Below are 23,350 nucleotides of genomic sequence, written 5' to 3'. Positions count from 1 at the left end.
AGTTGTATTACAACTATACAAATAAATGCAGAAAATGGAAGTCAATAACTTCACAAGATACAATAGAAGATGAAGAAAATGAAGGAAGATAGGATGATGAGTTGCAACAAGAAGTACAGACCTTCATTAGACAATTAAATGAAACTTCACTTGATGATGTGAACAAAATTAAATTTCTATGGGAAAAGACTTTCCAATACCGAAAAAAATTATTGTGTTCTATTGATGAATATTTCAATATATTTTTACAGCTGAGTACACCATTGGATGCTGAATGAATTCAATTAGATTTTAAATTAATGAATATCTCAGATGAACATTTACTAGAATCAAAGTGGCCGTTACTTTCTAATAAAATTCTAAGTATAGCTCAAGAGCATAATGCGGCTTGTAAAATTTGAGAAAAAGTACAAAATGCTCATAGAGATATTTTAGCATGGAGGATTCTTCCATATTTGTTTAAACCAGTTTTGATGAAGACAGAAATAAAAAATAAGAAATGGAAACCTTCTTATGAGGAACAGTCTAATGGATTCATAACGTGGATTCATGTAAGTTATTTTAAACACTTTTTCTAATGTTAATTTGTTTTAATTATAAATAGTATTAATGTATTATGTTTATAGACTATTAGTGAGCTGGAAAAAGTGATAACAGATGCCAAAGACTTTTTAAGACATTACAAATTAACATTGCAGCCTTTGGTAGTGGCAGTTGGTCCTATGTCAGATATTAGGGCAGCTTACGTGATTATAAATGAGACAAAATATAAATTTTCGAATTTAACTACTGCTGTGGCACTGTGTTGGAAAAGTTTTTATGCATTTAATGCAAAATATCCGTCATCCTGTGCACCTATTTGGATTTTTTTGCAAGAATATGTTTACGGTCATGAAGAAGCAGATTGTAAACACTACCAAAGCGTACAGTGGGTTAAGGACAAGTTAAACAGTATTAAATAGAAGAAATCGAAAGTTGATGATAACTTGAAAAAAGAGGAAATTCGTTAAATAATTTTATTTTAATTAAAGTCGCCGTTACTTTCTTTAAACAATATAAAAATATTTGTTAAAGTTACATAGCATTATCAATATGGAAGTAAGATGTATAGATTGTTGTAAAATTTGTAAAGGAATATCGTTGAAGTATCATACAAAGTATATTCATAAGAAGAATATTATAGCATATGGTTGTACACCACGCAAAAGAAAATTTAATACTCTTAAAAGTTTAGATAATCACGTAAAAAAGACTTACCAGAGAAAATTAATGACAGAAGTCACAACGTCTGTAGATATACCTTTAATAGAATCTGAATCGCAACATCTCATAAATAACTCATCATTAGTATATGCTGTAACAAGGCAAATTCTCTTGCCTTGATATATAACTTATTTCTACTTTTAAAAGCGCCGCGCTTAGATGAGGTTGCGCTCGATCCCGTGTGGCGGCGCTGTGCCCCGCGCACGGCTGCCTCGATCGCCTGGCCTGGTCGAGCGGAGTGGAGCGGAGCCTTGGGCCAGTGAAGCCAGATCGTGCACGGACTTTCGTTCCCTCCACGCCGTCTGCTGCGCACGCAGCTCCACACAAAGAAAGCAGCTGCTAGGTCCGTGAGATGCTTCACCAGTCGTTGCACGCACACTTTTCCACCGGTACATACGTGTATCGGTCTTCTCCGACAAGCTTCGATAGATCTCGGGAGCGAGAAGTAACCAGACCTCTCTCTTTCTCTATACTACGTCAACCAAACGACTCGCAAAGTAAAACAAAATCCTTTTCCTAATGCTTCGATAAAAGTTAAATTATCGAAGGTCCCAGCCCGAAAAATTAAAACTTTCCTATATTAGTTTTCAATTATTATAAAATAATTATATGTAGCCATTAACTTACTAGATTTAATAATAAATACAAAAAATGCGTTCTTATAATATCAAATGAGTTGAGGTATAATAAACTCAATGTTTATGTCTTAATCTGTTAACAAATGCATTTTTATATTTATTATTGAGTCCAAGAAGTTAATGGTTATTAAAAAAAAAATTCCCCGTAATGAAAAACATGATAATCTGTGACAAGAATCGAACCCGAGCCCCACAGCGTGACAATCTGCCATCCTATCGCCTGCGCTACAAGAATCACTTATCGTTACAGGGGCAAAACAGCCTATTATCGGTTTACTCTAATTTTCTTATTAACTCGTCATAAACGATCAAGAATTAGCTGAAATAAGAAGTAAATTTATTTACACAGTATTATTACATATGACTTATTATATTTGTTCGAGTTTGGGAGGAGCAGAAAATGTTGCGAAGTAGATTCCGCATTTCTCTGTTATATCTCCCATCTCTATTGCGCTCACAATAGACGGCTAGACCGACAGCGTCTAGCCGCTCTATCTGTCCCTCTCTCCGCGGCGCGCTTGCGCGTTTTCTGGCCCTGGCGCGTCGCGGCCGCGAAGCGACACTACTTTCGCGCTTGGCCACTAGGTGGCCAGCGTCCGCAGCAGCTCTCTCGCTGGCAAGATTAGTGTCGCGTAATTATATAGATGGGTCCTTGATAAGGACCCATCGCACCTCAGCCTTGCTCAATCCAGAGCTGCCAGACTTGGCATAATCTCGCGCATGCGCGAAATGATTCTTGTAGTTTGCCTCTTCGCCACTGCAGCTTTTAGGGATGTAGCAACCTTAAGTATCGCCCGTAGAACCTTCCTTTTAATGTTTTGAATCACTGCACCTTAATATTAAAAATCAATTTCACAATAAATTAAGAAATAAACAAATTAACTATAAATTGGATTGCTTGTTAGTAAGTCCCTTTAACTCTTATCAAATATTTAAATGAAATATTAAAAGATGTGGATAATTAATGTGTTAAATTAAATCAATATTAAAAAATATCTGATATGTGAGTAGAGATATAAGCCCTCTCACCAACGACAAGGTCTTGCAATCCTTAGAGAGGGAACATGCAAAACATATAATAAAATTATGTTTGTTTTTATTACCAGCACTTTGTTACACTTTTCAATGAGAAAATACATTTTGCATAAAATGCAGTATATTTTTTCAGAAAAATTACGAAGATGTAGTCAATAAAATGAAACTTAAGTATTAAGAACACTCATGCAAAAATACATAAAAATGAACATATTATACCCAAAGTTTCACATGCAATGTCCGCAAATGCAAATAATTGTTTAAAAAATAGCCACCAAAAAATTGTAACATATGTTAGGAAGAATATAAATTAGCTGAGTTATGCAGCTCTAAATGTCGCGTATCTACTTGGAAAGACACACAATTCTTCTCGTGTGCTTGAAATGATGACCGAATTTTGCAAATGGCGTTTAATAAATCGGCACCGATTGCATTACGTTTCTTCGAACGAACATCTGTTACAATTGAAAAAATGCGTTCAACTTCGGCATTGGAGTGGGGCAAAGATAGGAGCATTTTAAGTAATAGCTCCAAATTCGGAAATAATTTATTATTATCAAAATTTTTTAAAGTGAACACTTTATTCCAGAAGGGAACAATGTCCAAACCCTGCAACATTTCGCGATCGCTGTCTTCAATAAGAGGCAGCTGACGCCACTCCATTGCCAATTCATTTTTATTAAAAATTGGTGGTAAAGAAGGTAAGATGCAATTGAAATCACGTATTTCACGGTTTCTAACAGTTATATCTAGTGCTATAACTGGATCTAGAAATTCAAGTTTCTTAAATATTATACTATTTAGTGGCAGTCTTTGTTGCATTTCAATTACGCTAACTTTATAAAAATTTAAACAACGTTTACGGATTTCTAAAACATCTTCTTCTGATAAATTTTCTAAAAATTCCTCACAATCCGAACCTAAATAAATAAGATCTATATCTAAATAATATTTTAAATCATGCAAATTTAAACATTCAATTTCACTTAATGCTTCTGCTTTCAAGAAATTTTGGCCAAATTGTTTTATTAAAGTTTTGCTTGTTTTTACAAGCTTATGGATTAAAACATTTCTAGATTGAAAAAAGGCATTAAATTTATTGAAGGCAGTTAAGGCATAGTTTAAAAACAGAAAGTAACATTTAATCGTATCGCTATTTAAAAGATCCAAAATTTTTGTCGCCGATTCTAATTTATCATTAAAGCATGCGTCAGTAAAGAAAAGACGGAGACACGACCAATTCTCAATTAGTCTATCAACACATTTCTGTGTTGATAACCAACGAGTTTCTCCAATTTTTAAAATTTTATGAGTTTCGACCTCACAAAAAGTTTGGAACTCTTTTAAAATAGCGCAACGCTTTGCACTACCAGAAACATATGTTGCTACTCCGCGCATTAATTCAAAACATTCTTGCGGCAATTCTTTGCAAGCTTTTTTTGCTACTATCGCAGAAGTGTGGCAAATACAATTTAATAGAATAACGCGAGGAACTATTTCTTTCAGCCGAGCTAAAAAGGAATCCCGGGATCCCAACATAACGGACGCATTATCACACGCGAAACCTACTATATTTTCAAAAGGAATACCGTATTGGAAAAAACAATTTTTAAAGGCCGCGAATAATTTTTCGGCTGAGCAGTCAGTTGCATCGAGCTCAATTATTTTAAATAGTTCCGTTATTACATTATTCATTTCTGTTGAAAAATATTGAACGACAATGCTTAAGCATTTCTTGTCAGTTATATCCGTTGACTCATCTAATAAAATACTAAAATAATTGTTTCTCAATGCATCTGACGTACGTTCCATTTCCCGTTTCTCTAAAACATTCGTAATAATTTTGCTACATATCGTACGATGTAGCTTAATTTGCTCTACTATTTCCGGCCGTGTAAAAGTTACTTTTATTAAATCTACTAAATGATCTACAGACTGAATACTCACATTATGCTCAGCGAAATAACTTGCTAATTTAATTTCTGCACTTTTCACTAAATCACTAATATTCAAATTTTCTTCCGACGAACAAAAACTTGTAGGCGCGTCATTATTTTCCACCGAACTATAATTATTATCCATCACCCACAAATGACTTTCACTTTTAACATGCTTTTCTAAAACATTTTTTCTATTTGACAAAACCCTTTTACATGCATTGCAAAAAGCCTGATTATCCCGATTTACTAACCACGGACTAAACTTTTTATTTGACAACCACGAATAAACAAAATTTCTAACACCACCACTACTACTACAGCCTTGCATTTGGTCCGCGGAATCCATAATAAATTTCGAAAATTACTACAGACACTGTAAAATCACTTTTATTATCCCGTAAATTTATTAACGATCCGTATTAAATGATACCAAATGCAAGACTGACTAAGTTACTTTAAATTAGATGGAAAGTTAACGGGTACTTCGTTATTGTTTGTAAACAAACGGCATTTGCCAGTTAACTTTTGATTAATTTTGCAGACTGTCAAAAATTTATCAATAATTTTATGTATCTAGCATATCTATTACTAACAGTCAGAAGGACTTTCAAATGTTTTATATAATTGTTATATAATATATGCGAAAGAGGCTTTTATCATTATTACAATAATTAACAATTTAAAAAAAAATGATTTATTTATCAACATATAAAATCTTAGTGTAATGGAATCAAAGGTTCATTTCATATAAAATAATGATAACAATGATAAATTGGACTAATTAATTGTTTTATTTCTTTTATTTATACATATTAGTACAAATTTGCTTAATTATTCAATAGGAAATCGAATATACTTATTACTGACAAAAATGATAAAAATGGTGTTTAAATTTATATATATAGTTTTCAGACACCGCTTATTAAAAAGAAAATCCGAAATTCTAGAATTGAAATCTTATTTATATCTGTTTATAAATATATTAAAAAGTTTATTTATATATTTCACATATTTATACATAAACTACATATTCCCTACTAATTAAGAAACATACTACTGCAGTTTTGACGTATATATCTTATTTCCAGAAAAATTAAGGAAAACCTGTAAATTCATACATATATATGTCCGTCGATAAGAGCGATAAAGCTTCGAAATTGGATTGGTTTAGTTCATGTGTTCTGTCAATTTAATAATCCCGCTTTCGTTTGATAAACGCGTATTAAACTAACATTAAACTAACAAATAGTTTGTGTTAAATGATTTAAGTGCATTAAAAACATGTTTAGTTTGTTCAGCAGTATATAGAACAGACCTGAAATAAGATAAACATTGATTGCATAAAAATATTCAGATTGTGCTGTTTTAGGTTAAATTTGTTAATTGAAAAGTGTTTCTTTTGTGATTTCCTTTCTACGACGATTACATAAAAGCATGAGTTATCAGGACATTATATATTTACAGTGTTTACTCAATCTAATAATGTGATTGGCAGAATAGTGGAAATGTGAATTTTCAATAGGATAAGGAAAATGGGGAATGATGAAAATGGTGCAGCAGTACAAGCTATTTAGATGAGTATTAAAAATTAATTATTTATGGCTTGAAATAAATCAAGATTCATTGTGTTGTGTTTTCCGTTACAGGTAATGTAGAAAAATGTGAATGTTTCTTCAAAATGTAAGGATTAACAACTATAGAGGACCAGGATACCATTAATTATGACAGCTTGGACATGGTAATTAGTCTTTCGGTCAAGATATTACTCCAACCAAGGAATATCCAGGTAAATAATTCTGCATTTAACAATAATAGTAATTAAGGAACGCCAAATGAGAATAGCTTAGAAGTGTTCTAGCTAACCTATTAATATTTGCAGCATCTTCTCCATCGCCAAGTATGATTGGTACATTGTGGAAATGTGAATCTTCTATTGGATTAGGAAAATGGTGCAGCAGTATAAGCTATTCAGATGAGTATTAACTAATAATCATTTAGAGCTTTTAGTTTGATACAAGATTCTTTGTGTTATGTTCTGCATTACAGATTGTGTTGAAACGTGCCTAGGATTTGCAATACACAAAAAGGCTTATCAACTGAGGATCACAGTAACATAGATTGACAGCTTGGAAGTGGTATTTTGTGCTTGAGTGAAGGCGTTACCCTAGTCTTTGAATATTCAGGTAAATAATTCTGTAATTCATAGTAATAGTAATTACTTATAGAAATGTCTACCAAATCAGAGTAGCGTAGCAGTGCTAGTTAACAGTAGTTAATATTTGCAGAATCTCCTCTGTCAAAACTCTCAGATCTGGATGGAAGGATAATATTTATTTTGCTTGATGGAAGAATTAAAGGTAAACCAATAATTATCAACATTTGTAAATTTTATTTATCTCATCTTAATTATAAGTGTTTGTAGTAACATTTGTATAAAAACAAAAAAATAAACAGGAAATAAAAATTTTTAAATATTTTGTCGAGGGGCACCTCGAACACTAGCTACGTTCCATAAGCCGGCTGCGAGAATCGTTCTACGCATGCGCCAGATTGTGCCAAGTCTGGCAGCTCTGGCTCAATCGACTGCCCAACCAGCAGCAGCCGCAGCAACAGGAGCAGCTTTTTTTTAACGCCTCCACGGCAGCGCCTCCACCAGGCAAATCAAGAGCGCCTCCACCGGCGAACTCATTGGGTACCATACTTTGGTAAGTAACACCCAATCACCAACCGCCTACCAAGAGGGGACTACCCCTCTGCGGCAATATTCTCCCTCCTAAGGGAAATTTCTCCAGGGACTGCCCGGGAGAAGTTAACCCTCTCCTTCCCCTCCACACTGCCTCCGAGGACTACCTCGGACCCAGTGTTCCGACCCTCAAGTCCAGGGCTCTCGAAAGAGTCGGGTAGCGGGAGGGATAGCATTCACCCTAGGGGTTGGGGTGGCTCGGAGCCACTATAGCTCTAGGAGAAGTAGGCCGAGGGGTAAGGGGACTTCCCCTTCCCTAAAACCACTTCTCCTATTTCGCTTCCTCCCGTGGCTGGGGATTTTACTGGGGAATACTCCAGGGAAAATTGCCCAGTCCGGGAGCTTCTAAGTCCGCGTTCCTTTCTGGGGAATTCTGTTTTCTGGGGTTCTAGGGAATCTTCGTAGACCGAAATTCCCTAGAAGTTGACGAGAGCAAATTCCCTAGAAAGTCGATCATTAGTCTAGCGGTTCTTTTGTAAATATATTGTAAAATTGTTGTACATTTTATTTATTTAAATAAAAACTCCTTTTACCTCTTATCTTTGGCTTTGAATATTTCATTCTAGAATAAGACCTTCCCTTCTGACCACAGGTTCGGAGCCAACTTGGGACATTGTTTCGCACAAATTTTTGGTCCTTCGAGCCGGATTTCCGGCAAAAAACGTTCGAAGTGCATCAGTGTTCCTGAGTGGGCATTCCGGACTGTGTTTTGGATTGTGGTTTGTTCTGGAATAGAGTTTCAAAATGGCTAGCTCAGGGGAATTATTAGAAGCAATCAATTACGTACCCATGATTCGGGATGAATTCGTTCGGTTGGTCGTTAACATCAAGAAGCGTGGAGTGCACAATTTCACCCTTCCCTTCTTGGAGGATAGGCTAGCAGCCTTAGAGAAGTGGCTTAACGTGTTGCATAAAACTCACGTTAAGATCACTACTCACACTAAACCGGCCGAATTAGCTAAAATGGAGTACGTAACCGATAGTTGGTATCAAGCAGCCCTTGATGCCCATAGTGACGCGGAAGAATTCATCCTAGGACATCTAGATGAACTTCGTTCCAATCAGGTAATGTCGTCATCAGGTCACACTGCACCTTCAGGCGAAATAAACCACATTAGGATTCCAGTTATTGATTTACCAAAGTTTTCCGGGGATTACTTAGAATGGAACAACTTTTATGAAACTTTCCGTTCCATTGTTCACGACAAAGTGTATGTCTCCGGTCGGGACAAGTTCCATTATCTAAAATCCTGTCTGCAAGGAGAAGCAGCTACGGTCATTAAATCTTTAGCGATTACCTCCGAGAACTATGAGATAGCATGGGACACTCTGGTAGCTCGGTACACTGACAAACGGATGATCACGGATACGTTCTTAGATCAGATATCGCAAGTACCCACGCTTCGGGGTGACAATTTTAAGGTTCTGAAAGAAGTTAGGGACTCAGTTACAGTTGCTCTCAACGCCCTTAAAACTATGGGATACGGCGTCGATCAATGGGATCCCATAATTGTTCATTCGCTGAAGAACAAACTGGATGACACCCTTCGTTTGGCTTGGGAGATGTATCTGGGTAGCAGCAAGGATTATCCCTCGTTCATTCAATTCTCTGAGTTTGTAACGCGTCATATTAACTCCTTGCAATCATTAGGTAACAAACCTAAGACTTCCAAAAAGGAATCAGGGAGATCCTTGAAGTCACACGCTACTAGCGTGAATAGTACCGGTTGCGCTCACTGTGGTAGTAACCATCTCTTGTATCAGTGCAAGGACTACCTTGCATTGACCCCTCAGGCCCGTTCAAAGTTCGCATTTTCACAGAATCTTTGCATCAACTGTCTGAGGCCCGGGCATAGTTGCTCCAATTGCTATTCTTCGTCACGATGCAGGAAATGTAGTAAAATGCATCATACTTTATTACATTTTGACAAATCTGGCACCGGGGGGAGCAAGGCACGGGGGACTACCCCCGCGGTCAATTCCTCTTCCGAGCCAGAACCCTCGAGCTCGAATACTACAACACATCTCAGTGTTTCCGACACTCGATCAGTTCTATTGGCCACTTTCTCTGCCAGAATCGACGCTCATGACGGTTCTCGTATTATAGTCGGCGGTTTAGTTGACACGGGCTCCGAAAATTCCTTTATTTCGGAAAATCTAGCTCAGCAGCTACGGGTATCACGAAAACGTGTCAACGCGACCATTCATGGCGTCTCTCTGAATTCGGCTCAAAACGTTCGAGCAGAGATACAGATTACGCTTCATTCTCTATCACGACACGGTGTCTCGTTGGACGTAACTGCATTGATCTTACCCAGGATTACTCAGTATATGCCTCCGACTTATTCTCCGTCGTCCTTTCCAGCACTTAGCGAAATTGATCTGGCTGATAACTTCGCTTCAACCAGGGCTCCAATTGATGTACTCATTGGTGCAGACTATCTTGCAGCATTGATGGAAGGCCCGTACATGCATTCTCCTGATCATACGTTGCTTGCTCAGCGGACTATTTTCGGGTGGATCGATTCGGGGGTCGTACCCAAGACTGGTCGCTCTCATAGTGTCACGGTGCATCATTGCTTTAAGGTAGAAAAAACTCTTCGCGACTTCTGGGAACTGGAAGAAGTCCCGGAAGTCAAACCCATGTCCACAGAGGACTCCCTCTGTGAACAACATTTTGTGAATACGGTATCACGCACCTCTTCAGGTCGTTTTGTCGTTGCGTTAACCTTTTCGATCCGACATCAAGAAGCACAGCTTAGGTTCTTCCTCTCGGGTAGCAGAGAAAACCTTAACACGAATACTTCGGCGATTGGAAACCTCTCCAGAACAAGCTGAAAGCTATTCTCAATTCTTACAGGAGTATCAATTGTTAGGACATATGTCTCCTGTTCCTATGAACTCTGATTTTCGCGTCTTCCTGCCTCTTCACGCAGTTTTTAAGATCGAGAACCAGAAGACAAAGATTCGCGTTGTATTCAACGCATCTTCTAAAACATTTACGGGCGTATCGCTTAACGACACGTTATTCATTGGACCCAAGCTCCAGCAGGACATCACGCGGATCGTAATGAATTGGCGTGCCTTTCGATATGTTGGCGTGACGGACATTGTTAAAATGTTTCGACAGGTTCTTGTGCGTTTTGAGGACCGCAAGTATCAGAACATTTTATGGAAGACTGATTCCGGTGCGCTTCAGGCTTTCGAACTCAACACGGTGACCTACGGTACTGGACCGGCACCTTTTTTATCCTCGCGAGTTTTGCGCGAATTAGCTTCCACGGACGGGGCTGACTTCCCTCTCGCGCAGGATGTTTTGTTAAATTCTACATACGAAGATGATATACTTTTCGGGGCTCATGACTTAAAACAACTCAGTTCGGTCAGGGAACAACTCATCGCTCTACTAGCGAAAGGGGGCTTCTCCTTGAGCTAATGGGCATTCAATCAACCGGGGACTTCCCCGCTTGAACCTACCGAGCCGCACTCTTTCTTTGAGGATCCTGCTGGGTCAAGTAAAGTCTTGGGCATATATTGGGATCACGGGGATGATAGCTTTCGCTTCCGTGTTTCTCCTTCATCTATTGGTGTACTAACCAAACGCATCCTCTTATCAGAGAATGCTAAGATCTTTGATCCATTGGGATGGATCTCTCCCATAGTTATCACTTTAAAACAGTTAATGCAATCCACCTGGTTGCTCAAACTCTCTTGGGATGAAGAGATTCCTGAGCCTATTCAGTCCAAGTGGCTCAAGTGCTATGAGCAGCTCTGCGACTTACAGGCTTTGAGTATTCTACGATGGACTGGTCGATCACTTACTACTAGAAAACACGAATTAATCGGATTCTGCGACGCCTCAGAGCTGGCCTACGGTGCAGTCGCTTACGAACGTCTCACGGATGAGAACGGTCATTTTTCGGTACATTTAGTAATGTCCAAAACAAAGGTCGCACCGATTAAGACCACTTCAATACCTCGGTTGGAGTTGGTTGCAGCCGCACTTCTAGTCAAGTTGTTGGTTCACGTCAAGACAAGCTTGGTCGGGAGTTGTGATGCGATTCGGTGTTACTCGGATTCACAGGTCGCGTTAGCTTGAATAGCAAAGCAACCCGTCCATTAGAAGACGTTTGTGGCCAATCGCGTTTCGTACGTTCAAACGCATTTACCGGAAGCCAGCATGCATTATGTACCCACTAAGTTGAATCCTGCAGACTTGTGCTCAAGAGGAACCAGTGTTCAACAGTTATCAGAGGACTCACTTTGGTGGCATGGGCCTGCTTTTCTCCGTGAGCACACCGCAAAACCTGTTCAGGTCTTTGAAACCGAGGAAGAAAGTCGGAAGGTAGCGTTAACCGCTCAACTAGACACAACTGAGTGTTGGTTTTTTGATAAGTTTTCGTCTTGGTCTAAACTGGTCCGAGTTATGGCCTATGTTCTTCGATTTGTCCAGCGGACCAGGAAAACCGGCCAATGGGAGGACTCCCTCCTGTCTGCATCGGAAATTCGCAGTTCGATTGAAGCCTTGGTAAAGGTTGTTCAACGAACACACTTCGCGAGCGAAATCTCAGCCTTGAATCATGGGTTACGTATACCGTCGCGGTCCAAGCTTCTTTCCTTACATCCGGTCATTGATTCACAAGGAATCTTAAGAATAGGGGGGCGGCTTCGGAACGCCGAAATTTCTGAACAAATGAAACACCCCATTATTTTACCGGATTGTCACTTAACTGCCATACTCATTAGGCAAACCCACCTAGAGACACTTCACGGGGGACTCCAATTAACCTTGTCCACGTTGCGACAAAGGTTTTGGGTCGTGAATGCGCGAAATCTAGTAAAATCATGTGTTCATAAATGCATCACGTGTGTTCGCGAACGCGCTAAATTCGGTAACCAACTCATGGGCTCGTATTTATAGACAACCCTCGGCCGAGGGTCCCCTTACTCGAGGGCTCTTTACCAACGTTTGAGTTTCCCATCTATGTACACATTATTAAATCTTGATTTTAAACCTATCTTTTTATGTTTATACTAATGTACTAGAAATGCAATGGGTAATTGATAAGAGAACCAATCTTTTGAACCCAGAGTTCTTAAAAACAAAATAATAATTATATCAGTTTATACATATACGTGTACTATACTGTAATTATATATAATTAAGTACTTATAAAATGGACTTTTTAAATTCGTCAATTTCTTCTCTTGAAGATGAGGAAGAACAAATTATAAGATTACCGAAGAGATATTGTAGAGATTATTGTAATCCATTTGAATGTTATAATAATGAACAGTTCAAACGACGATACAGATTTAGTAAGGATTGTGTAATCAATATTTTACATCCATTAATTGAAAGCAGTTTAGAAGGAAATTTAAATTGTAGAGGTCTACTCATAAATTCAATGCATAAATTGTTAATAGCATTACAATTTTATGGCTCAAATTGTTTCCAAGTAAGTTTAAATATTGTATAACATAATTCTTTATGTAAATATAATTTTTTTTATTAATATTTTTTAGATTATTGGTGGGGATTTAGGACACGTCTCTCAGTCAACTGTTTCATTAATAATTAAAGAAATATCTCGCTGTTTTGCAAGGCACCTACCAAAGTTTGTTAATTTTCCAAAAAGAGAGAAAGCTAAAGATATAATAAAGTTCTATGAAATCAGTAACTTTCCTAATGTGATCGGCGTGATTGACTGTACACACATCTGGATAAAAAATCCAGGAAATGAATATGCAGAAGTATTTCGAAATAGAAAAAGCTGGTTCTCCATTAATGTACAGGTAAAATTTTGTTTAAATTATTAAAATCTGCATACTATTTATTATCTCTTTTTACACAGCATCTGTCGGTTAAACACCTTTCAAATATGCGCATGTATATTTTAAATTTAAATATTAAGCTAATAAAATTATGATATCTAAATTTTAGAGAAGACTTCCATCTCTCTGATTGCAAACAGTAAAAGATTTTAAAAGGTACTAATGCATAAAATTGATACAGTAATTCTTCTCTTATTATTATGTTTATATAACGGTTTAACTCAGGGACCCTCTAATAAATAAAGAATTTTTATAATAGTTTATAGATATTTAATATTAATAAAATTGGTAATAATTGTGAAATCTTATTTTATTTGCCTTAATGTGGGTTAATTATGATAGCAGTCAAAATAATAATATGCTAAATATCTTGTAATATGTATAAGAATATATTTTTATATATAGGTAGTGTAACGTTGCGTTCTCGCAACGTTACTATAGCTGCCATCTAGCGCTTTGCTAATCTCAAGCGCTAGATAGGCGGGTCGCGTACGAACTAGGGAGTTATCAACCGATAAGTATTGATCTAGGATCGATAACTTGTCGGCTCCCTAGTGCCGCGCGATGGGTGTAGCGGGGCAGCGGCGGGACAGGCGCAGGGCCTTACCTGCTCCCGCGGGCTGCCCCGACACACGTAGTTTAGATGTCTAAGGTGACACTTGGTGCGATAGATTCCCCGCCGCCGATAAAATTTCGCGACCAAAGCCACAGCCGCTACATATAGCATCATACCCAGTGAAAGTGCAGCGACTGCAGCCCGGCCGCGAAACCATACCGGACAGCGGAGACTATCCACCCTTCGGGCCAGTGTCCAGGGCGAAAGAGAGAGAGAGGCGAGAGCGGGAACGAGAGAGAGAGAGCGAGAACGGGAGAGAAAGAGAGAGAGCAGAGAGAGAAAGAAGAGAGCCAGCCCTAGAAAGCTGAAGTAAGGGTGATTATTCGTTTTGTAGTACAGTCCTGTGACGTCCCGGGGTGTGCTAGGGCTTTAGGGCTCGTAGCACCGAACGGTTTCGTAGGGAACCGCTGGCCCGGCTCACCTGTCAAGGGTAAGCGGGCAACTTAGCGGAGTGGTCATTCCGTCGGACCTGTACATCGCGTCAGGGTGTGTGAAAGAGCGACTTAATAAAATTGTTCGCGATTACATCGACTCCGCGTGAGTTTGACCGTTGACAGGGACGTTCCCTTCAGTCATTTCAAGGCCGCGGACTTTGTATAGTTATCGTGAGGACTCGCGACCTTAGGCGTCCGATAGTAAACAATCCGGGTCGGTGTTGTGTTTAAGTACGCGGGAACTGAGCGAGTGCGGGTAACCGTCGCGGGACGCGCACGCGCGGGAGGAGGAACTTATCCGCGTAGCGTCGAGTAGTAGTTAGCCTAGGGATCCGCCGGTGGCGCGCGAGTATCGCGCGACTCGGTAGGGCCGCCGCGCACGCCAACTAGTGGCTCGAGCGCGAGGCTAGCTAGTACGTCATCGGGACTTCAGCCGCGTTCGCACCACTTAGGCCGCGTCCACACGTAGGACCCAGCGTAACTCCCCACTACCGTGTAACGCGAGACGGATCTTGTATTGATTATTGAGATTGTAATAAAGAGAGTTTTACCGAGATTAGCGAGTTATCATATTAGCACCCCATCTCCGATAGCCGCGTACGGGGGTTAGAACCCCCTCTGTATAAACAAATATTCGGGTATTATCAAAAGTACATCGAAGGCGCCCGGGTCTAGTAGGAAGTCGCCTATTGGGACGCGAACACGATCGGTGAGGGATCACTCCTCCCTCCCCTTCTATACTATCCCCAAGGATAGCCAGTAGCGTCACAGTAGTTGCAGGACCAAATATGGAAATATATGATATTGTTGTTCGCCACCCTGGATCAGCGCACGATTCTTTAATATTTGAAAGAAGTGCAATTAAAACACGTTTTGAAGTAGGAGAATTTCAAGGAATACTTTTAGGAGATAATGGATACGGAAATAAACCGTACTTGGTTACACCAGTTATTAACCCTACAACAAATGCAGAAAAGAGATACAACGCGTCTCACATTGCAACAAGAAATTTAATTGAAAGGGTGTTTGGCGTTTGGAAGAGACGGTTTTCTCCACTGAGAACTGGTTTGAGAACAAAATTAACCACATCGTGTTCTATAATAGTAGCTTTAGCGGTATTATTTAATATTGGAATTCAATATAAAGAAAATGATGTAGTTGATTTACCAGATATTCCCAACACTGATATAGATTTTGAAGAGATTGTATTTGTAAATGAGGAAATAGGTTACGAAAACGGTCTTCAATTTCGTAATCATTTTATACAGCAACATTTCCATTGTTGAGTATATCAGAATATAGTGAAATGTTTTATACAGTTTGAAATGATGTTTAAATTGTTTATATAATTTATTATCAAAATTAAAGAATTTAAATTATATATGTCTACATAGTTATTTATTATTCTTCACAATATCATAAAACAAAACGCACTTTTTTGCACATGTTAAAAACTTAAAAACATATTTTGAATTTTATATAATAATAGAATATAATTTTAGTACTGAGTACGTTTACAAACAAATTATAAAGTTTTTTATTGAATAACATTATTTGGACTTAAAATTAATTATTTTATATTCAAATATTAAGAAAAAACTGTATATAATTTCTTTTTTAAATATCATTTTCTTGTACAAGCTGTTGCATACTGTTTTCAACTTGCAATAATTTTAAAATTTGAATTTTTGTTTCCATTTTGGCAATTTTCAATTTTTCTTCGTGTAATTCTTTTTGCTGTACAATGCTTTCAGCAATTTTACGTGTTCGAAGTACTACTTCCTGAGACAAATTTGTGTGATTTCTTGTTTTTTTGGCATCACGCTGACTTTCAGCATATTTTATAATTTTCTCCACTTCTTTGTCAAAGCTTTCATATTCCTTATTCAAGTTATTCAACTTTCTTTTTTTGATCCTAATATTTGTAGTTGAATGATCGCTTTCCACATGTTCACATTGTTTTTTATCATTAATATATAATTTTGATGTACTAGGCACTGGTTCTAAATTTACTTTACTATTATCTTTTCCAAAGAATATATTTTCTTCGCTTTCTGATGAGCTTCCATCATGATTCATAGTACTCTTTAGAATGGTATTTGAAATATTATTATTATTATCATCACTATCAACTATATAATAAATAGTATCTTTATTTTGCGACATTATGTTACCTGTAATTTTGACAAGTCCAGCTATCTTATACATTTCATTATTATTTATATAAATAATTAATTAAGCTATTTACCAGTCTTTTCAAAATGTGATGTACTATCCCACTTCTGCAATATTTCTACATCATTAAAAGTGCTTATTGATGCAACCCTTTCCATTATGGGATCATTAACGTATTCTTCAAAAGGTCCACCTCCAGTACGTAGACGATGCGCTTTCCTTTTCGTATTTTCCTTTCGATTCCTAATATACAAGATCAGCAAATATATAAACTTGACTATTTAAATCTACTATATTAATTAAACTTACTTTTGTACCATATTCTCCCAACATTTTCTTAATTGTTGAGGAGTACGCGTGGATAAATTATATTCATTAAAATCATTTGTTACTTTTAGCCATGTTTCTTCTTTTTCTTTATTTGTCACACCATCCGTAGACTTATTAATTATAATACTTTTGTATTTATTTATAATATCACACAGAATTTCTTTTTCTTTTATGCAAAATACTGAACGGTTCATTTTACTTAAAATATTATTTGGACGATTGAAAAATGTGTCCTGGTCCAAACCCAATCTCATTAGTGTCACCACACTGCCGAATGACCATGTCCAACACACTGGCTCTCGCCTCTCCTTGACGGACAAAATTGTTTGAAAATTATAGGTTATGACGTTATGCCTTAGGTTTCATATACATAGATGGGAAACTCAAACGTTGGTAAAGAGCCCTCGAGTAAGGAGACCCTCGGCCGAGGGTTGTCTATAAATACGAGCAATGGGTTCACTTCCTACCGCTCGGGTTTCTCGCAGTTTCACTTTTGAACACACCGGAGTAGACTATGCCGGGCCCTTTTCGGTGAAATTACATCACGGTCGTAATGCAAAAGCCATAAAATGCTACGTGGCCGTGTTCGTATGTCTATCTACCCGTGCTGTTCACTTGGAACTCGTCTCTCGACTGGATACCGAGGCCTTCCTCGCCGCGCTGTCTCGTTTTATCTCTCGTCGTGGAAAACCCGCCGTCATGTACTCAAACAACGGCCTCAACTTTCAAGGAGCGGACGCAGAACTCAAACGCGCCTACCAATGCGCTGTAGAAGCCGCCCGCGCTCGGAAAACCGATTCTTTCGGCGAAATCGAGTGGAAATTCATTCCGGTCGCCACTCCTCACTGGGGCGGTCTTTGGGAGAGTGCGGTAAAAAGTATGAAGCACCACCTAAAGCGCTCCCTCGGAGTCTTCGTGCCCAATTTCGAAGAAATGACCACCCTGCTGACCAAGATTGAGGCCTGCCTCAATTCACGGCCTATTTCGCGGTTACATGATGATCCTGAGTCGTTGGACGTACTCACTCCGGGGCATTTCTTGTCAGGTCGGGCGTTAAATTCTCCACCGGAATTTTCCACATTGGATTTACGCGAATCGTCATTAAACCGTTGGCAAACCGTGACTAGAATCACCGAGACATTCTGGAAGAAGTGGTCTTCCGAATACCTACACACGTTGCAGAATAGGCCAAAATGGCAGAACACTAACTCGGAATTTGGTGAAGGAGATCTGGTTCTGATCAAAGTACCCAACAACCCCCCGCGCATGTGGACCTTGGGGCGGATTCTCAAACTAGTCCCTGGTGTAGATGGGGTAGCTCGCGTAGCTATACTTAAAACCGCGAAAAAAGAGATTCAACGGAGTCTCTGGCAACTTTGTAAACTCCCTTCTTAGCCCTTGCTTTCGGGTCGCATCAGGGTCTATCTTTACCCTGCCTTACGGCATCCTGGGACTCTTCAGGTTGTCATCTCTCCTTCTCAAGCTTCCTGGGACTCTTCAGGTTGCTTAACATTCTCCTTCTTGACTTCCTGGGACTCTTCAGGTTGTCTATTTTCTTTTCCTGGTTTCCTGGGACTCTTCAGGTTACCACCTCCTCTCTCGGGCGTCCTGGGACTCTTCAGGTCGTCCTGTTTCCTGTTCCAAACCTTCAGGAACACTTATGATCTCCGCCATGTCTTTTCTTCCAAAACTCCAAAAATACTTACTGAGTCTTCGCACTCATCATTTACCTTTTTTGGTGCAGCGAGATTTGATCATGGCGGATTATCCCTGGGCTCACCTATTAGGCATCGGATATGAGGACGAGGGGGACGATGTCCTCGAGTTACATGCCCCCCGGGAGGAATCTGAGTTTCGGCGGTTGTTCGGCAGTATTTCCCCGGAGGGGCTAAAGGCGCCACCACCACCACCGCCACGGAAACCACCGTCGAACCCGCGACGTCGGAGGCCCATGGTTGCCGCCCAGAAGCGCATTGCCTCGACGAACTGGGCTGGGAAAGTCTTAGACGATCCCAGCGCCAGGGAACTCGAGCGCAATGCGCAAAAAATTATTGTCCGAGCCTTCGGGCAGACGATAGAGGTGCCGCTCTATTCGGCCCTTAAACTCCGGCGTTGGAAGGCCTGGGCCCCGCAGGGCAAAATCACCCTGCGGTGGTCGCCGGCCTTAGAGCTTCACTCGGCCAAGCTCCATATGAAGCCATGTAAATAGTCGTCTCGTCCCTATCTGTTTTATATCTTTTATTTTTATTTTTTTTTGTAAATAAACTTGTGTTAAACTGAGTTAACTTTCTTCTTCCTTGTCTTGACGCCATCGCGTCAACGGGGGGAGTTTGTTCGAGATTGGGAGGAGCAGAAAATGTTGCGAAGTAGATTCCGCATTTCTCTGTTATATCTCCCATCTCTATTGCGCTCACAATAGACGGCTAGACCGACAGCGTCTAGCCGCTCTATCTGTCCCTCTCTCCGCGGCGCGCTTGCGCGTCTTCTGGCCCTGGCGCGTCGCGGCCGCGAAGCGACACTACTTGCGTGCTTGGCCATTAGGTGGCCAGCGCCCGCAGCAGCTCTCTCGCTGGCAAGATTAGTGTCGCGTAATTATATAGATGGGTCCTTGATAAGGACCCATCGCACCTCAGCCTTGCTCAATCGACTGCCCAACCAGCAGCAACCGCAACAACAGGAGCAGCTTTTTTTGACGCCTCCACGGCAGCGCCTCCACCAGGCAAATCAAGAGCGCCTCCACCGGCGAACTCATTGGGTACCATACTTTGGTAAGTATCACCCAACCACCCACCGCCTACCAAGAGGGGACTACCCCTCTGCGGCAATATCCTCCCTCCTAAGGGAAATTTCTCCGGGGACTGCCCGGGAGAAGTTAACCCTCTCCTTCCCCTCCACACTGCCTCCGAGGACTACCTCGGACCCAGTGTTCCGACCCTCAAGTCCAGGGCTCTCGAAAGAGTCGGGTTGCGGGAGGGGTAGCATTCACCCTAGGGGTTGGGGTGGCTCGGAGCCACTATAGCTCTAGGAGAAGTAGGCCGAGGGGTAAGGGGACTTCCCCTTCCCTAAAACCACTTCTCCTATTTCGCTTCCTCCCGTGGCTGGGGATTTTACTGGGGAATACTCCAGGGAAAATTGCCCAGTCCGGGAGCTTCTAAGTCCGCGTTCCTTTCTGGGGAATTCTGTTTTCTGGGGTTCTATGGAATCTTCGTAGACCGAAATTCCCTAGAATTTGACGAGAGCAAATTCCCTAGAAAGTCGATCATTAGTCTAGCGGCTCTTTTGTAAATATATTGTAAAATTTTTGTACATTTTATTTATTTCAATAAAAACTCCTTTTACCTCTTATCTTTGGCTTTGAATATTTTATTCTAGAATAAGACCTTCCCTTCTGACCACAGGTTCGGAGCCAACTTGGGACATTGTTTCGCACAATATTTTTTAATTTGAAGCATACATTTTACTTGAAGATACGATAGTTTAAGGGTATCCATGCAGTACTTTAAATACAAAAACTGTATTCATATGTTCCTCTGTCATTAATTATTCTATTACACGTAACATATAATATTGCTTAATTTATTCGTGATCGGGGGTGTTTACATTTTCCGGTGACAAATTACTTACCTTTATAACTTGATGATCAAGGTTAATTCTTTCGAATATACCTTTACATATTAAATTGGTGAGAAACTATACCAATTTCGATATGAAAATATTGTTATTTAGCCCAGCTCTTATGGGTAGCTCTAGCTGTTAAAGTGACATTTGAGTTCTTATGGAGCAGCTGACTCAACAATTTCAAGCGTAAGTATACTCTTACTTTTGACAGTATATAATGTAAAATTTGAAAAGTATAATGTCTTGTGTAATATTTTAGCATAATTTACACAAGGCAGTTATTACTAAATTAACAGTTTTTATTTATGTTTCATTTCGTAATTTATTTTTCAGAATGTCGAGCGACGAATCATTTTTAGATAGTAAGTACAATTTTTTTACCTTTCAGCACATTCTATATTTTAAGTATTCGTTTAATTAATTGAATGAATTTGTTTGTCTTAGAAGAAATGGAAGAAAAATTGGTTGCCTTGGCTGGGCCGGCTGAGGTGGGTCCAACCACCAACCAGCGTATCACTGCGCTGGAAGGGTTGGTGGCAAAGTTGCTGAAGGGGCTGCAACAACAGCCGCAGCAGCAACAACAGCCACAGCAGCAGCAGCAACAGCAAATAATGCCGGCGCGTCATCGTAAGTATTATTATTTAATATATTTATTTATTATTTCTCCTCTAGTCATTAATACTATCTTTCTTTCTCATTTGCCATTTGTGCATCGCTTTGGTAATGTGTTCCTTTATGTAGTAAAGAATTCACACACTTCAGTCAATTTACTATCATAAATGTTTCTTTTCGTTAATTCTTTATAAATTAAATTATACATTTTCCAATATTTTACAGATAACAGATATGGTGGTGGAAAGGCGCGCCGGCATTGGGCGCAATTGCGCGGTGGAGGATGGGGAGGAAGAGGACGAGGAGGAAGAGGAGGAAGAGAAGGAGGACAGGGAGGAAGAGGGTGGGGTGGAAGAGGTGGAGGAAGGGGATGGGGAGGGAAAGGAGGCTATGCTCCAATAATAAAAAATTATTATATAAATTAAAAAAAAAATAATAAAAAATATAATTAAAATTAAATCTTTTGTTGAAATTCATTTTTATCTCCCTATCACTTATTTTAACCCTTATAAGTACAGTGGTACACTCCGGGAAATATATTCTGTCCCACTTATAACCAAATGTTTTAAAAGGTCGTACTTCAATAGCGGTCAACACTTTTCCATATCCCGCTGGTTACCTGGTCTAGCACCGAGTCCTGAGGGTCCCGAGCAATAAACTGGGAACAATCGAAGAACCCTAATATACCTGATACTCTAATCACTAATCTAAAATTACTATTTTTGTATTTTTAATCAAACATATTTGAAATTATTACGAATATATTGCTTGTCTTTTTAACATGAACATGAGTCCGAATACATTAATCGAACAATTATTTCTTTTAGTTATACCTTGAAGCTGCTACTTTATTATCTATAAACTCTAATAAAAATTCAATATTACTATATATCTTCGTTATGCGTTAAGTTAAAATAAATCTCCAAAATATTGGAAAGGACATAAACATATTATTAAAAAATTAACAAATATAAATTTTAGTTTAAGATATAATTGAGAAATAAATGTAAATATTTTAAAATACTATCTTTAAAAAGAAAAAGGTTAATCATCTCATAAAATTAAAAATTTCAATTTTTTTAGTATGATTCTGCTACGGGTTAATTGATGCTTATTTGGATTATTTATAGACATATTGGAATAAAATAAATTTGATTTTTAACAGGTTTTAATAAAATGGGAGATGTAAGATATAACTAATATAGAAATAATAGTCCGAATAACGTCATTTTTGGATTCATTTTCATGTTAAAAATACAAGTAATGTATTCATAATAATTTCAAACCTGTTTGATTAAAAATACAAAAATAGTAATTTTAGATTAGTGATTAGAGTATCAGGTATATTATAGGGATCTTCGATTGTTCCCAGTTTATTGCTCGGGACCCTCAGGATTCGGTGCTAGACCAGGTAACCAGCGGGATGTGGAAAAGTGTTTACCGCTATTGAAGTACGACCTTTTAAACCATTTGGTTATAAGTTGGACAGAATATATTTCCCGGAGTGTACTTACGGTGTACCACATATGCTATTGGACATTTATTTCTGTGAAAGTTTTATTTATTAGTATCTATAGATGGTTATAAGTTTTTTTAAAAGCTAATAGGTTTTTTTACAATACTCTCTCATAAAAATTACCATTCAATTTGTTATTAAATTGTTATAAATAAACAAACAAAAAAAACGATGATTTATCAGAAAAAAATCATTATAGAGCTTATTTAATGTTCAATTTTTACGAAAATTTAGCCTTGGGGGTTTTGAGGTATGCTGATTACGATTCCGGGGTCACTTTTTCAAAATTCAAAATGGTGGATTCAAAATGGCGGGCCGAGAAATTATTTATATCACATATTCTGCTCTAAAAATAACTACTCGGGGGTTTTCGTGGTCGCTGAATGGAACTCTGTTAGTAGAATTTGTCAAATTACGTTCGTACACTCGAAAGTAACTAGTATTATAATTATCTGCTGCTTAGTCAGAATTTTGTATTATTTGGAAGGTGAAATGTAGTCTTTTAACATTTTTCCATATCGAAAATTTAAATTTCCATCTAATCCATTTAAAAATAAGAATTCTACTTGCAGATTCGTATTCAGCGACCCCAAAA

General features: G+C 38.7%; 6 protein-coding genes across 6 annotated transcripts; 4 read left to right on the top strand and 2 right to left on the bottom strand.

Annotated features, from left to right (window-relative positions):
• Positions 1–3,230: 3,230 nt before the first annotated feature.
• LOC136776133 (zinc finger protein 862-like) lies at positions 3,231–5,222 on the bottom strand. The gene has a single exon (XM_066731507.1). The coding sequence runs from the start codon at positions 5,220–5,222 to the stop codon at positions 3,231–3,233; it is 1,992 nt and encodes a 663-aa protein (XP_066587604.1).
• Positions 5,223–8,363: 3,141 nt separating this feature from the next.
• Positions 8,364–9,517, top strand: LOC136776132 (uncharacterized). The gene is made up of 2 exons (XM_066731506.1): positions 8,364–9,332; positions 9,509–9,517. Exons 1-2 carry the CDS (start codon positions 8,364–8,366, stop codon positions 9,515–9,517), a joined length of 978 nt encoding a protein of 325 aa, XP_066587603.1.
• A 4-nt stretch (positions 9,518–9,521) lies between these two features.
• On the top strand, positions 9,522–11,718 carry LOC136776130 (uncharacterized). The gene is made up of 4 exons (XM_066731505.1): positions 9,522–9,737; positions 10,480–10,686; positions 10,750–10,996; positions 11,237–11,718. The coding sequence occupies exons 1-4, from the start codon at positions 9,522–9,524 to the stop codon at positions 11,716–11,718; spliced, it is 1,152 nt and encodes a 383-aa protein (XP_066587602.1).
• A 954-nt stretch (positions 11,719–12,672) lies between these two features.
• On the top strand, positions 12,673–13,549 carry LOC136776129 (putative nuclease HARBI1). The gene is made up of 4 exons (XM_066731504.1): positions 12,673–12,676; positions 12,834–13,078; positions 13,146–13,415; positions 13,475–13,549. Exons 1-4 carry the CDS (start codon positions 12,673–12,675, stop codon positions 13,547–13,549), a joined length of 594 nt encoding a protein of 197 aa, XP_066587601.1.
• A 1,743-nt stretch (positions 13,550–15,292) lies between these two features.
• Positions 15,293–15,828, top strand: LOC136776128 (putative nuclease HARBI1). Its single transcript, XM_066731503.1, has 2 exons — positions 15,293–15,731; positions 15,773–15,828. The coding sequence occupies exons 1-2, from the start codon at positions 15,293–15,295 to the stop codon at positions 15,826–15,828; spliced, it is 495 nt and encodes a 164-aa protein (XP_066587600.1).
• A 293-nt stretch (positions 15,829–16,121) lies between these two features.
• LOC136776127 (myb/SANT-like DNA-binding domain-containing protein 3) lies at positions 16,122–17,263 on the bottom strand. Its single transcript, XM_066731502.1, has 3 exons — positions 16,989–17,263; positions 16,753–16,922; positions 16,122–16,678 (listed from the first exon to the last, which is right to left on the bottom strand). The coding sequence occupies exons 1-3, from the start codon at positions 17,261–17,263 to the stop codon at positions 16,122–16,124; spliced, it is 1,002 nt and encodes a 333-aa protein (XP_066587599.1).
• Between the last annotated feature and the right edge of the window lie 6,087 nt (positions 17,264–23,350).

Source organism: Prorops nasuta, unplaced genomic scaffold (assembly GCF_024137725.1).
Source record: "Prorops nasuta isolate Cenicafe-Biocafe unplaced genomic scaffold, Cenicafe_Pnas_1.2 PNAS00009, whole genome shotgun sequence".
NCBI lineage: Eukaryota > Metazoa > Arthropoda > Insecta > Hymenoptera > Bethylidae > Prorops > Prorops nasuta.
The sequence above is the reverse complement of the archived record's forward strand: the minus strand, read 5'-3'. Positions and strand labels throughout refer to the sequence as shown.

Bases quoted from the DNA above. Each gene is read 5' to 3' on its own strand.
- LOC136776133 (XM_066731507.1), bottom strand. From the start codon at position 5,222: ATGGATTCCGCGGACCAAATGCAAGGCTGTAGTAGTAGTGGTGGTGTT.
- LOC136776129 (XM_066731504.1), top strand. The intron at 13,079-13,145 runs GTAAGTTTAAAT...AATATTTTTTAG, and splicing joins ATGGCTCAAATTGTTTCCAA to ATTATTGGTGGGGATTTAGG. The intron at 13,416-13,474 runs GTAAAATTTTGT...CTTTTTACACAG, and splicing joins GGTTCTCCATTAATGTACAG to CATCTGTCGGTTAAACACCT.
- LOC136776130 (XM_066731505.1), top strand. From the start codon at position 9,522: ATGCATCATACTTTATTACATTTTGACAAATCTGGCACCGGGGGGAGC. The intron at 9,738-10,479 runs GTTGACACGGGC...CAATTCTTACAG, and splicing joins GTATTATAGTCGGCGGTTTA to GAGTATCAATTGTTAGGACA. The intron at 10,997-11,236 runs GTTCGGTCAGGG...TCCTCTTATCAG, and splicing joins TCATGACTTAAAACAACTCA to AGAATGCTAAGATCTTTGAT.
- LOC136776132 (XM_066731506.1), top strand. From the start codon at position 8,364: ATGGCTAGCTCAGGGGAATTATTAGAAGCAATCAATTACGTACCCATG.
- LOC136776127 (XM_066731502.1), bottom strand. From the start codon at position 17,263: ATGAGATTGGGTTTGGACCAGGACACATTTTTCAATCGTCCAAATAAT. The intron at 16,923-16,988 runs GTAAGTTTAATT...CTTGTATATTAG, and splicing joins TGGGAGAATATGGTACAAAA to GAATCGAAAGGAAAATACGA. The intron at 16,679-16,752 runs GTAAATAGCTTA...TCAAAATTACAG, and splicing joins ATCACATTTTGAAAAGACTG to GTAACATAATGTCGCAAAAT.
- LOC136776128 (XM_066731503.1), top strand. From the start codon at position 15,293: ATGGAAATATATGATATTGTTGTTCGCCACCCTGGATCAGCGCACGAT. The intron at 15,732-15,772 runs GTTACGAAAACG...CATTTTATACAG, and splicing joins ATTTGTAAATGAGGAAATAG to CAACATTTCCATTGTTGAGT.